The following is a 13187-nucleotide window of genomic DNA, read 5'->3' as shown; positions in this document are numbered from 1 at the left end:
CATCTTAAGCTTTGTGTGGAATCAGAAAAGACCCCGAATAGCCAGGGGAATATTAATAAAGAAAACCAGAGCTGGGGGCATCACAATGCCAGATTTCAAGTTGTACTACAAAGCCGTGATCATCAAGACAGTGTGGTACTGGCACAAAAACAGACACATAGATCCATGGAACAGAATAGAGAACCCAGAAATGGACCCTCAACTCTATGGTCAACTAATATTCGACAAAGCAGGAAACACTATCCACTGGAAATAGGTCAGTCTCTTCAATAAATGGTGCTGGGAAAATTGGACCGCCACATGCAGAAGAATGAAACTAGACCACTCTCTTACACCACACACAAAGATAAACTCAAAATGGATGAAAGCTCTAAATGTGAGACAAGAATCCATGAAAATCCTAGAGGAGAACACAGGCAACACCCTTTTTGACCTCGGCCACAGCAACTTCTTGCAAGATACATCTAGGAAGGCAAGGGAAACAAAAGCAAAAATGAATTATTGGGACTTCATCAAGATCAAAAGCTTCTGCACAGCAAAAGAAACAGTCAACAAACCTAAAAGACAACCTACAGAATGGGAGAAGATACTTGCAAATGACCTATGAGATAAAGGGCTAGTCTCCAAGATCTATAAAGAACTTATTAAACTCAACAGCAAAGAAACAAACAATCCAATCATGAAATGGGCAGAAGACATGAACAGAAATCTCACAGAGGAAGACATAGACATGGCCAACAAGCACATGAGAAAATGCTCCACATCACTGGCCATCAGGGAAATACAAATCAAAACCCCCAAAGAGATCCCACTTCACACCAGTGAGAAGGGTGAAAATTAACAAGGCAGGAAACCACAACTGTTGGAGAGGATGTGGAGAAAGGGGAACCCTCCTGCACTGTTGGTGGGAATGTGAACTGGTGGAGCCACTCTGGAAAACTGTGTGGAGGTTCCTCAAAGAGTTAAAAATAGACCTGCCCTACGACCCAGCAATTGCAATGCTGGAGATTTACCCCAAAGATATAGATGCAGTGAAACGGCAGGACACCTGTACCCCGATGTTTATAGCAGCAATGTCCACAATAGCCAAACTGTGGAAGGAGCCTTGGTGTCCATCGACAGATGAATGGATAAAGTAGATGTGGTCTATATATACAATGGAATATTACTCAGCCATCAGAAACAACAAATACCCACCATTTGCTTCGATGTGGATGGACCTGGAGGGTTTTATGCTGAGTGAAGTAAGTCAATCGGAGAAGGACAAACATTGTACGGTCTCATTCATTTGGGGAATATAAAAAATAGTGAAAGGGATTAAAGGGGAAAGGAAAGAAAATGAGTGGGAAATATCAGAGAGGGAGACAGCACATGAGAGACACCTAACTCTGGGAAATGAACAAGGGGTAGTGAAAGGGGAGGTGGGCGGGGGAATGGGGTGACTGGGTGACAGGCACTGAGGGGGTTACTTGGCAGGATGAGCACTGGGTGTTATGCTATATGTTGACAAATCGAACTCCAATAAAAAAATATACAAAAATATCCACACTGTTTATATCCCTTATTTCTAAAAAATTATGCATAGAAAAAGGATGGTAAAATACAGTAAAACATTAGCAGTGATATCCCTAAATGATAGAATTACATATTATTTTTTTCTCATTGATTATTTTCCAATTGTCCTCTAACAGGTATACGTGACTTGCAAACTAGTAACAATTAGTTTGAGGAATGTGTATGACCAGTGGACTGAGTTTTTGTGTGGAGTATCATACTACAGGAAATACTATGATGACCAGATAAAAGACAGTGATTTGGGGATGAAGAAATAGCTGAAGAATACTATAAACTGCCACCTGTAACAACTACTCACAACTAGAATTTATCCTGAGAATCACTGGCCTACAAAATATTAAATGAGTTCTGGAGGAATTCTAGGATTACATGTAAGGGCTATCAACAACTAAAGAATTAAAAAATAAAATTTCCATACTATGATTCTACAAATTGTAACTGTAGAGAAAATAATTTCATGGTAATCTTATACAAGTGTATGAAACCTTACTAGGTTAAAGAGGATGTCCTATTGGAGAAAAGATAAAATTGGTTTTAGTGGCAGGAAGGTTTTAACTACACCAATTAGCCATACAAAGCCCAGAAACATAGCTGATGGGGTGCCTGGCTGGTTCAGTCTGCAGAGCATGCAACTCTTAATCTCAGGTTCCTAAATTCAAGCCCCACATGAGTTGTAGTGATCACTGAATAAAAAAATAAAAATTAAAGAAAACTTAAAATAAATTAAAGAAAAGTAAGCTGAAAAACAAATCAAGATTTAGATAAACATAAAATTTAACACTCACTGCACTGCTCCATGGTGGCTCCCATCTCCCTTGCCATTTGAAAACATAAAGAGTGCTAAAGAAAATTTTACACATTGAAGGCTTTGTCCTTCCAAAACCACAAAGTTAAACTATAAATATGAAACCAACACGAAGGGTAAGAACACTAGAGAAGAGTCTTTCCCTATTTTCCCAGAATCTTTAAATTAAAGATATCTAATTACCTAGTATAGATTGGTGGCAACGTCTGGCTTAGAAAATTTCTATAGATTTCTTTCTAGCTCTCTATGTACTGTGATAAGGCCCTAAAGTAAGGTTTGCAAACAATCATCAATACAAATAGCATGCAGTTTTATAAAGTGTACCCGAAAATTCTAGTGGAAATACTTCACTTTCTAAAATATTGAACCATTGAGATTTAACTTTTTAGTTTAATAAACAAGTATTTAAAACAACTCTAATGTTTTACAATATATTATTCTACTCTAAATAAATGTATATTACGGTACTTGAAAATCTATCAAAGTAAGGCATTTTTTTTATTCTTAACCATCAATTATTTTTACATTAACTACTTTTATTTCACTTCTAAAGGTCTTAATCACATAGAATCAAAAAATCTCTCTACACATTTTTCTTAAAGGAAAAATAGAAGGAAATACAGTGAAATGGTGTCTGACGGCCACGGTAATTGTAACGGGAAAAATGTGCAAAACTGTAACAAACTCTCATATAAACAGTCTAAACACAGATTTTTATCAATAAAGGCATAAAATTAAATGCTAATATGTCAGCATTTTCAGAAAAAGATAATAGCAGTAAGTATAAAAGTATTATGCTAGTACAAATAAATTACAGAAACTAATAAACTCAATTTAACAGATTCACTGGAAATGTAAATCATATATTAGCTCAACATGATTTACAGAAGATATATCCAATTAAAATCTACTCACTCTTTAGATAACACCCAGAAAATTTTAAATGCTGTTCCTATTTTAACTTAACAGTATTTCTTAAAATAAGATTCACCATGAACATTTAAGATTTTTACATCCTCTTTAGATAACCAAGTGAAAAATCCAACAATACACAAATAGGTACTCTCATCGGTACACAAAACACAATGACACGTAGCTAGGTTAGGAAATAGAACACAAGTCTAAGCTAATCAATACAATACTAGTACAGAGCATCCATTTTAACCCCCAAGGAAAAACCTGAGCCACAAAACAGGCTTTCCAGTTTGAACCTCCCAAACTTCTAGATAGTATGTATATTTTCACCTTAAAGTGATCAAAATATATGAGGGAAGCTCATGTTCCACCACCTAAAAGGTCTAATAAAAAAAAATGTCATTTTATGCTGCTCAGTTTTAAATGAAGTCTTTTATATTATTTATTTTATTCAGCACATGATAGAGCTATACAGACTCTTTAAAAATCAAAGGTGAAATTTCTATATACATTAAACCCACAGCATAATCTCTAACTCTGAAATGCTAATATAGGTTTTTAAAATTAGACAAACTAACATCCAGTAAACAGCATTTTATTTTATGACACTCTGTGTTAATACAATAAATATACAAAACTTCCAAAGCACTGAAAACATGCAACATTAGAGGGACAGATGGAGAGCATTTATATAGAACCATGACGCTCACTATGATGGCAGCGCAGTATTATTCATTGACAAAATATACAAACATCCCTAGATAAATAATCCAAGTCCCAAATTACAAATCACTGAGCAATCATTTTCCAGTGTTCAAATTTTAGTTTGAAATAAAACAGCCACAACTTAATATATTGCAAACTGAAAAAGGACACGAATGCTTACAACAATGAAGACCATTTCATGACTGTGATACTGGGTCATGTTAGTATTAAATATAAAAAATTAACAAATGTCAATCTCTTGCTGGAAAATGTGACCATTTACTATTGTTAGAAGAACAGTGAATATTAAGAATTTAAAATCCCTATGCCTTATCAAACTGTTAGTATTGCCATCATTTTAATGCACATTTATGTTTTTAAAAAACAATTCTCTCATAAGCTTGTATTAACCCAAGAAACTGGATTTTAAAACATCTTCCCCACCCACACACAAAAAGGTACTGTTGGTTTTAATTATTTGCTATTTAACAAAGCCACTTTGGGGATTTCTGCAAGACAGAGAGAAGCCCTCCTATTCTTGAAGGAAAGTATCTCAGTATTTTTCAAGTCTCTATATTCATTTGTAGTTGAAAGAAAAAAAGAAATGGACTTGAAATATAAATTAATGATGAACATAAGTATTGTATTTTGTGGTTAATGTTTTGAATGTCTGTTAAATACACACTCATACAGCACACTGTGATAAAACAGATTTTCTGTAAGATTATAGAATCTGAAAAACTTGAACTGGCTTATTTGTTTGAGAAAGTAGGGAGATTATCACTGATCAGAAATATTCATAAAAACAGCTTTAAATTCATATTCTAAATCCTATTTTAATCAGAATAAAGGAAATATCTTCCAAGTATATTACTTTAATAAATCCCAACTAAATCAAATGTAAACACTATCTAGATGAACCAAAGCTTCCCTCATAGTGAGAACTCATCATCCCACCCCCATAAAATTCATTTATCTCCAGATTTGGGGAAAAGAATGAAAGTGACTTAACCATTTATGTGCCCATTTGATTCTTTTTAGAAAGGATCTGCAGTCTCAAATAATATAATCCAATAGACTATCCTTACTTAAAGTCAAGTTGAAGAAATCACTGATTATTCTGCAATCGTAAATTAGCTAACAACTTCCAAAACATAGTATATAATGACTTTACAAATGTCTTTGGGTCATTTAATCACTATTAAAAATGATTTAAAGTTTCAAACCAAGTAGACCTTAAGAATGAAATCCAATGCTGCATAGTAACAATTTTAATGTGGTTATATTTATACTTAATGCATTTAACTGTATTTGTATTTTCTTGCTGGGTGCAGGTTAAATATTTTTTCTATTGCTGAAAATTTTTAATGTATTCAGTCTGTGTCAAAAATTGAAAGACTGAAGTGCATTAGGGATTCAAGTATATGTGAAACAACAGCGTCTTTTTATTTTTAATCCCACTACAGCTGAGAGGCTAAAAGAAAAATCCCTGAAATACTGTATGTTCTTTTTGGACAAGGAGTTAGTCTAGACTTTAATGCCTCTGTTAAAAATTACACACACACTCCCCAAAAAAGAGCTGCCAAACACAATCTCAATTCAGTTAAAATGAGTAGCCACAAGAATATACCAAAGTTTCCATACAGTAATATTCTACTATGATACGAATACTGAAAATTTAAAAAAAAAAAACACAACAGTATTATCATCACTACATTCTATTCCATTGATTATCTACCCTTTTTTGGATAATGCACTGCATATTATGTTCTCAAATTGCATCCCAATAAATTTTTATTTAGAAGAAACTATTGCAGAAAACCACTTCTTTGATTCTACCTGCAACTCCCTAATCTTAAAACCATAAGCAGTGCAGAAGCCAAAATACTAATTCTTTTAAGAAATGTGGTGCCCATGCAAGATCAGAGATTGATATCAAAATATCAACTACTCTAAAAAGAAAAAAAGGAACAAAAATAAAAGGATAAATTTACATGATCTACTACGAAATGCACACAGGCTCTTCACTGGTGACTAAAACTGCTAAAAAGCAAGCCAATTTTAACACCCCTAAGTCCCTGATGGCCTATTTCTTCCAATATAAATGTGGAAAACAGAATGAAGTATCATCTTAATGCTCCAATATGTAATCTTTTAAGTCTAAGATTCTTGAAAGACTGCAGCTAGTACTAAATGCATTTTTAATCATAAGTATCATATTAATTTCAGTGTGTCACCACTGAAATAATTTGCTGAACATTCATCCCCCAAAAAATATGGAGAATATTTATTTAGCATGTGATATTTTTTCTGCAGGGGGCGCCAAAATATTAAACTGCTAGGTAAATAATAAGACAAGGAAGTTTTTCTGGTTTTAGCCCATGCACAAGTGAACAGGAAATATACATGCCATGTGTACTGTGTTTTGAACATAAAAATATTTATAGAATACAGTAACTGGAGAAAAAGTACAGTCAGAAGATACCAGTGTATTATTGGAGGGTTCTCTAAATCTGGTTACCCTTGAAAGCATTCTGGGCTGCACTAGTTGCTGCACTTGAAGCTGCATTTGCAGCTGCAGTCTGGACAGTTTTGTTGGACATCACACCTGTTGCAAATTCCTGTTGGGCTTTCTCAAAACTAGCACCTGTTGTGCGGTATAGTCCGTGTACCTATGGAGGCACAAAAAAGTGGGACAAAGTAAGTGGTAATCTATACATTCATTTTCAGCAACTCTTCAATTAATCTCAATTTTACGCAGAGATAAAATAGACTGTAGCCATGATTCCTAAGGTCAAGAACATCAGCCATGACACCAGTACACAATCTTGTATTTAAATATTTTCCTAACAAAGACACTTCCATTTTATCTCCAAAGCACAAGAGATACTTATGTTTATGCTAAACCAACTGTAAAAACTTCTTAACCAAAAGCAAAAGGCTATGTTTCTTGCTGTTCCTACTTATTTATTACAGAGAATGGTTTAAATATAAGAAGAGACATTCAGACTTTGATATATTAATTGACTACCTTAGACAATTCGGAGAGAATAATACCTTATCTATTTCTATGTTGGCTACATATAAACCACTAACCTTATTATAATCAAATGCTATCATTTTATCATTTAATATACCAAATACTATTTATATTTTAGAGATGCTGCTGCTATCCTCTCTCACTCCATATACCATTTTACTTTTTGTGTATGGTCAAGTCCTAAAGGATTTACAAAGGAAAAGTTTTGGGAACTGTCCACCCATACTGATTTATCAGTTAAATCTTTGGGATTTGTTTGCAAGAGCAAGGTTCAAAAATAACTCTATTAGCATAAGTTTCAAGATGCATAAACTATGAAGTGCACCAATACATAACATCAGCCAATTTAATACACATTTGAGAAAAGAAGTAATAAAACAAACTAGATGTTTATTTATTACATGCTTACAAACTTAGGGGGAGGGAGGAAGAGACAGAAAGGGAACTTATACTACATTTTGATGAGGTCTAAATAAAGCCGGCCTTGAATGCAATCAAAGCAGATCTGGAAGATTGGGGACAGTGCACCCAAGTCAGTCTTCTTCCCAGTCCTATATAGGTAGGGACTGATTACTTGTGGAATAAATATGGAGTAAGGAAAAGTAGAATGTGTCAAAGATTTTTAAGTCAAGCTTGGACACTGGGAAGTTGTTTCAAGAAGACAGAATAGAAAAGATAGGTTGGTTTAGAGGGGAAATGAGATGCTAAGTTCTAAATATTCATATATTCCACAAATGTCTACTGGATACTTGCTCTAGACCTGCTACAGCAGGCAGCTGAAGATTTCGTCTGGAGCTCAACAGAGGAATGGGCAGGAAATGGACTTGAAAAGCAATGGCACAGCAATGGTAGCTGCAACTCTAACATAAATGAAATTTTTTCCACGGAGGAAAAAAAAAGAGTCAAGTACCAAAGACTGTTAAGATATCAGTATTTGAGAGATACCCACAACAACAAGGAATAATTAAAAGAGAAACGGGAAAAGCCAGAGACTTCACAGATGCCTAGGGAAGAAAGCCACATTAAGGAGTGAAGAGCTGCCCAGGGTAAAGATAAAAATACTCCAACAGCCCTGAGTTCTTCTAACACAGTGGTGAAAGCAAATGCCATTTTATAGTGGAACAAAGTGTAAAGGGGTCAGGGAGAGGAAGAGAGTGCTAACAAGTACACTTTAGGTAAACCCTAAAGTTCTATTCTTCTAGTACTAGAGTCCTATCATAATTTAATTCTTTTAATACTTTGAGACAATGATGAGAAAATGACTTTTTCACATGTTGGTTAACTGAACATTAAAATGTAATGCATAGTCTCACAAAGCAGGAAGGCAAAATAAAGGTAGGTGTGTACACAGTACTCAATAGTACAAATCTATATAGACTCAGAGAGCCACCTAGAGGGAAAAGATTACATATGCATTCAGTGCATAATGCTCAAATACTGTATGAAACCCATTAGATCCATGTGAAAAGAATGATTCTTCGATCAGTGCTCCAACATGACAGGCTAATTTTAAGTATCACTATCTTGAAAAGCCCATCATTTCCCTGCTGTGTTTCAGAGTGGTATCTACTGATAGCTCATATTCCTTATGAAATCAAGGACAAAGCTTTATGATAAAATATTACAATTTTTAAAAAGTAGACAGCTTAAATACTTGCTATCTCTTCCAGTTATAAATATTGCATTAACCTAAATATTTTGTTCTAGGAGCAACACAGAAAGAACACTAGATTTGGTATCTGCTTACTACACTACTTTCTACCCAGCTGGTCACCACTCAAAACCTCAAGTTTAGAACACCTGGGTGGCTCAGTCAGTTGGGCATCTGCCTTTGGCTTGGGTCATGATCACAGAGTCCCAGGATTAAAACCCAGGGCTCCTCACTCACCAAGGAGTCTGCTTCTCCCTCTGATCCTCCCCACTCTCATGTTCTCTCTTTCACTGTTTCTCTCTCAAATAAATAAATCTTAAAAAAAAAAACAAACCTCAAGTTTACTTCCCCTGAAACAAGTATTTGTTGCCCTCTCAGAGTTTTTCTAAGGATCAAATGAGAATTATGTAAATATTTAATATGTAAAATGTAATAAAAATTAAAATTAATTTTTAAAAAACTGTGGAAGTGTCACAGCCAAGATACAGCTCCAGAGGCAATCTTGCTTTCTTAATGTATCTTCAAAAATGTATCAGTGTATACTGTGCTGTTATATGACACAAAAATTATATACTATATACTATGGAAAGTAAAGAACCATGGTACAGTACTTAAACAAAATAATCCCAAACATATATTTCCATTAAAGCTTAAAGAATACAGTTTCAAGAAATGATGTTTTTATTAATATAAGATGCCTGTTATACCAAAATTATTTTAACTTTTTTAAAACTGGGGAAAAAACAAAGATGAATTTTTGAAATTTTGATTTTTGAGTTTTTAAAAAAAAAAACTTATGGATCTCTTAGCCTAACATTTTCAATTAAACATTTCCTATAAGCCATCTGTGAACTGTCTATTGATCTGGGTCAGATACCTCTTCTGTAACCTCCTGATTAATACTCTAGTTTCACACTATTGAAATCCCACTCATCTTTCAAGGCCTATCTCATATACTGCTGTTCTCTTTCTGCCTGACCAAGTTGTGGCTCTCCCTATTGTGAGCACCTCCAATACCTTGTACATCTTTTATGGATATATACCATGCTTTTTTCATTTGTAGGGTTTGTAGGTATACATTTCTACTCATTGTTATATCCCATTAGATAGACATAGTAACTTGCTAAGGTACCTGTCTTGCTCTGTCCCAGAGTATGCAACTCTTTATATATATATATATATATTTAACCCTTTTTAAATTTAATTTTATTTATTTATTCATGAGAGACACAGATAGAGAGGCAGAGACACAGGCAGAGGGAGAAGCAGGCTCCATGCAGGGAGCCCGACACAGGACTCGATCCCAGGTCTCCAGGTCAGGCCCTGGGCTAAAGGTGGCACTAAACCACTGAGCCACCTGGGCTGCCCGAGCATGCAACTTTTGATCTTGGGATCACGAGTTCAAGCTCCACACTGGGTGTAGAGCTTACTTTAAAACAACAACAATAGGGCATAGTGACTTGTCATAGAAGCCACTATATAATTAATTGTTTATCTATTAGGGATTTTTTTCTTTTTCTTTTTTTGATCCCTGGGATCCCTGGGTGGCTCAGCGGTTTAGCGCCTGCCTTCAGCCCAGGGCGTGATCCTGGAGACGTCGGGCTCCCTGCATGGAGCCTGCTTCTCCCTCTGCCTGCGTCTCTGCCTTTCTTCCTCTCGGTGTCACTCATGAATAAATAAGTAAAATTTAAAAAAAGATTTTTTTTTTGATCCCTGCTTGGGATCCATTCCATATATACATATATTTTTATTCAGTGAGCCCAACGTGGGACTCGATCCCGGGTCTCCAGGATCATGCCCTGGGCTGAAGGCAGGTACTAAACCACTGAGCCACCCGGGCTGCCGAGATTAAACAAATGGCCCAAATGCTCTAGCAGACTGTATCTGTGTAACAAAGTAAATTGCTTAGTTTATAATTACTTTACAGGTTGTTTTAAAAGTGAACATAACCAGGGAACTTTAAACTGACATCAATAGATAGGACCATTCAGGCAGAAAATCAATCAATCAAGAAAGGAGTGGCTTTGAAGGACACATTAGGCTAAATGGACTTAACAGATATACACAGAACACCACATCAAAAACAGCAGAACACACATTCTTTTAAACTACACACGGAAAAATAAAATAAACTACACATGGAACACTGTCCAGGACAGATCACATACTAAGCCATAAAACTCCATAAATTTAAGAAGACTAAAATTATATCGAGTATCCTTCCTGACCACAATGGTATTAAACTAAAATCAATTACAAGGAAAAAACTAGACAAAAACACAAATACAAAGAGGCTAAACAACAGGTTACCAAACAACCAATGGGTCAACAAAGGCATCAGAGAGGGGGGAAAAAATACATTTGGACAAATGAAAATGGAAACCCGACAGTTCAAAATCTTTGAGACAAAGCAAAAGACGACCTCAGAAAAAAGTTTAAAGCAATATGAGCAACCTCCAGGAAACTAGAATAATCTCAAACAATCTAACCTTACACCTAAAGGTACTAAAAACCAACCAAACAACACCCACTGTAAGTAAAGCAAAGACATAATAAAGATAATGGAAACAGACAAAATAGAGACAAAAACAGAAAAAAAAAGGGATCCCTGGGTGGCGCAGCAGTTTAGCGCCTGCCTTTGGCCCAGGGCACGATCCTGGAGACCCGGGATCGAATCCCACGTCGGGCTCCCGGTGCATGGAGCCTGCTTCTCCCTCTGCCTGTGTCTCTGCCTCTCTCTCTCATTCTGTGTGACTATCATAAATAAATAAAAATTAAAAAAAAAAAAAAACAGAAAAAAAATTAATGAAACTAAAAACCAGTTCTTTTAAAAGATAAACAAAATTGATAGATAAATCTTTACAGATACATCAAGCAAAAAAAAGAGGACTCAAAATCCGAAATAAAAAAGGACAAATTATATCCAACACTACAGAAATACAAAAGATTACAAGAGACTACTATGAAAAATTATATATCAACAAACTGGACAACCCAGATGAAATGGATAAATTCCTAAAAACATACAAACCTTCCAAGACTAAATCAGAAATAAATAGAAAATCTGAACAGACTAATTACTAGTAACGAAACTGAATCAATAATAACAAAAAACTCCCAACGAACAAAAGTTGAGGACTGGGTGGCTTCACTGTGAGTTTTACCAAACATTTAAAGAAGAGCTAATTAATACCTATTCTTCTCAAACTAGTCCAAAATATTGAGGAGAAGAAATGCTTCCACATTCATTATATGAGGCCAGCATTACTCATTTAGTATCCCAAATCAAAGACACTGAAGAAAGAAAGAAAGAAAGAAAGAAAGAAAGAAAGAAAGAAAGAAAGAAAGAGAAATTAATTAATTAATTCCAGGCCAATATCCCTGATGAACACATATGCAACAATCCTCAAAATAATTAGCAAACCAAATTCAACAATACATTAAAAGGATTATTCACCATGATCAAGTGAGATTTATTCTAGAGATGAAAGATGGTTCAAGGTCTTCAAATCAATCAACATGATACACCAGATCAGCAAAATGAATGATTAAGAATCACATCATCATCTCAACAGTTGTAGAAAAATCACTTCACAAGATTCAGCATCATTCATGATAAAAACTCTCAACAAAGTGGGTAAAGAGAAAGCATACTTCAACATGATAAAGTCCATATATGACAAACCCTCAGCTAACATACTCAGTGATGAAAAAGTGAAAGCTTTTCCTCTAAGATGAGGAACAAGACAAGAATGTCCACTCCTGCCTTTTTTATTCAACATGGTACTGAAAGTCTTAGTCACAAAAATCAGACAAGGAAAAAAAAAAAAGGCATCCACATCGGTAAGGAAGAAGTTAACTCTGTCACTATTCACAGATAACATGATAATATTCCTAAAGATTCCGTCAAAAAAACTGAATTCGGTAAAGTTGCAAGACAGAAAATTAATATACAGAAATCTATACACTAACAATAAACTAGAAGAAAGAGAATTATGAAAGTAATCCCATTTACAAATACATCAAAAAAAGAAGAAGAATACCTAGGAATAAACTTAACCAAGGAAGTAAAAGAACCATATAATGAAAACTATAAAACACTGATGAAATGAACTGATTATGATACAAACTAATGGAAAGATAAATCATGCTCATGGAGTCAAAGAATATTGTTAAAATGCTCAAACTTTCCAAAGTAATTTACAGATTTAATGAAATCTCAGAATTTTTCAGAAAACTAGAATAATCCTAAAATTTATACAGAACCACAAAAGACCCCAAATAGCCAAAGCAATCTTGACAAAGAACAACAAAGCCAAGAGTATCACAATTCCAGATTCAAGCTCTACTACAAACCTATGGTAATCAAAACAGTACAATACTGGCACAAAGAGAGAGACACAGAATAATGGAACATCTTACAGAGCCTAGAAATAAACCCATTCTTATATGCTTAATTAATCTGTGACAAAGGAGGTTAAAAATATACAGTGAGG

The 13187-nt window shown here is 34.8% G+C and overlaps 1 protein-coding gene across 1 annotated transcript in view; it reads right to left on the bottom strand.

Annotated features, from left to right (window-relative positions):
- Positions 1–3708: 3708 nt before the first annotated feature.
- Positions 3709–13187, bottom strand: part of SCAMP1 (secretory carrier membrane protein 1) — a 118122-nt gene continuing 108643 nt past the window's right edge. Inside the window, exon 9 of the mRNA XM_055342306.1 lies at positions 3709–6672. Coding sequence (XP_055198281.1) covers positions 6508–6672 — 165 coding nt within the window. The 3' untranslated portion in view covers positions 3709–6507. The remainder of the gene's footprint in view (positions 6673–13187) is intronic.

The sequence above is a fragment of the Nyctereutes procyonoides genome, unplaced genomic scaffold (assembly GCF_905146905.1).
Source record: "Nyctereutes procyonoides isolate TBG_1078 unplaced genomic scaffold, NYPRO_anot_genome, whole genome shotgun sequence".
Taxonomy (NCBI): domain Eukaryota; kingdom Metazoa; phylum Chordata; class Mammalia; order Carnivora; family Canidae; genus Nyctereutes; species Nyctereutes procyonoides.
This window is presented reverse-complemented; position numbering and strand designations above follow the sequence as displayed.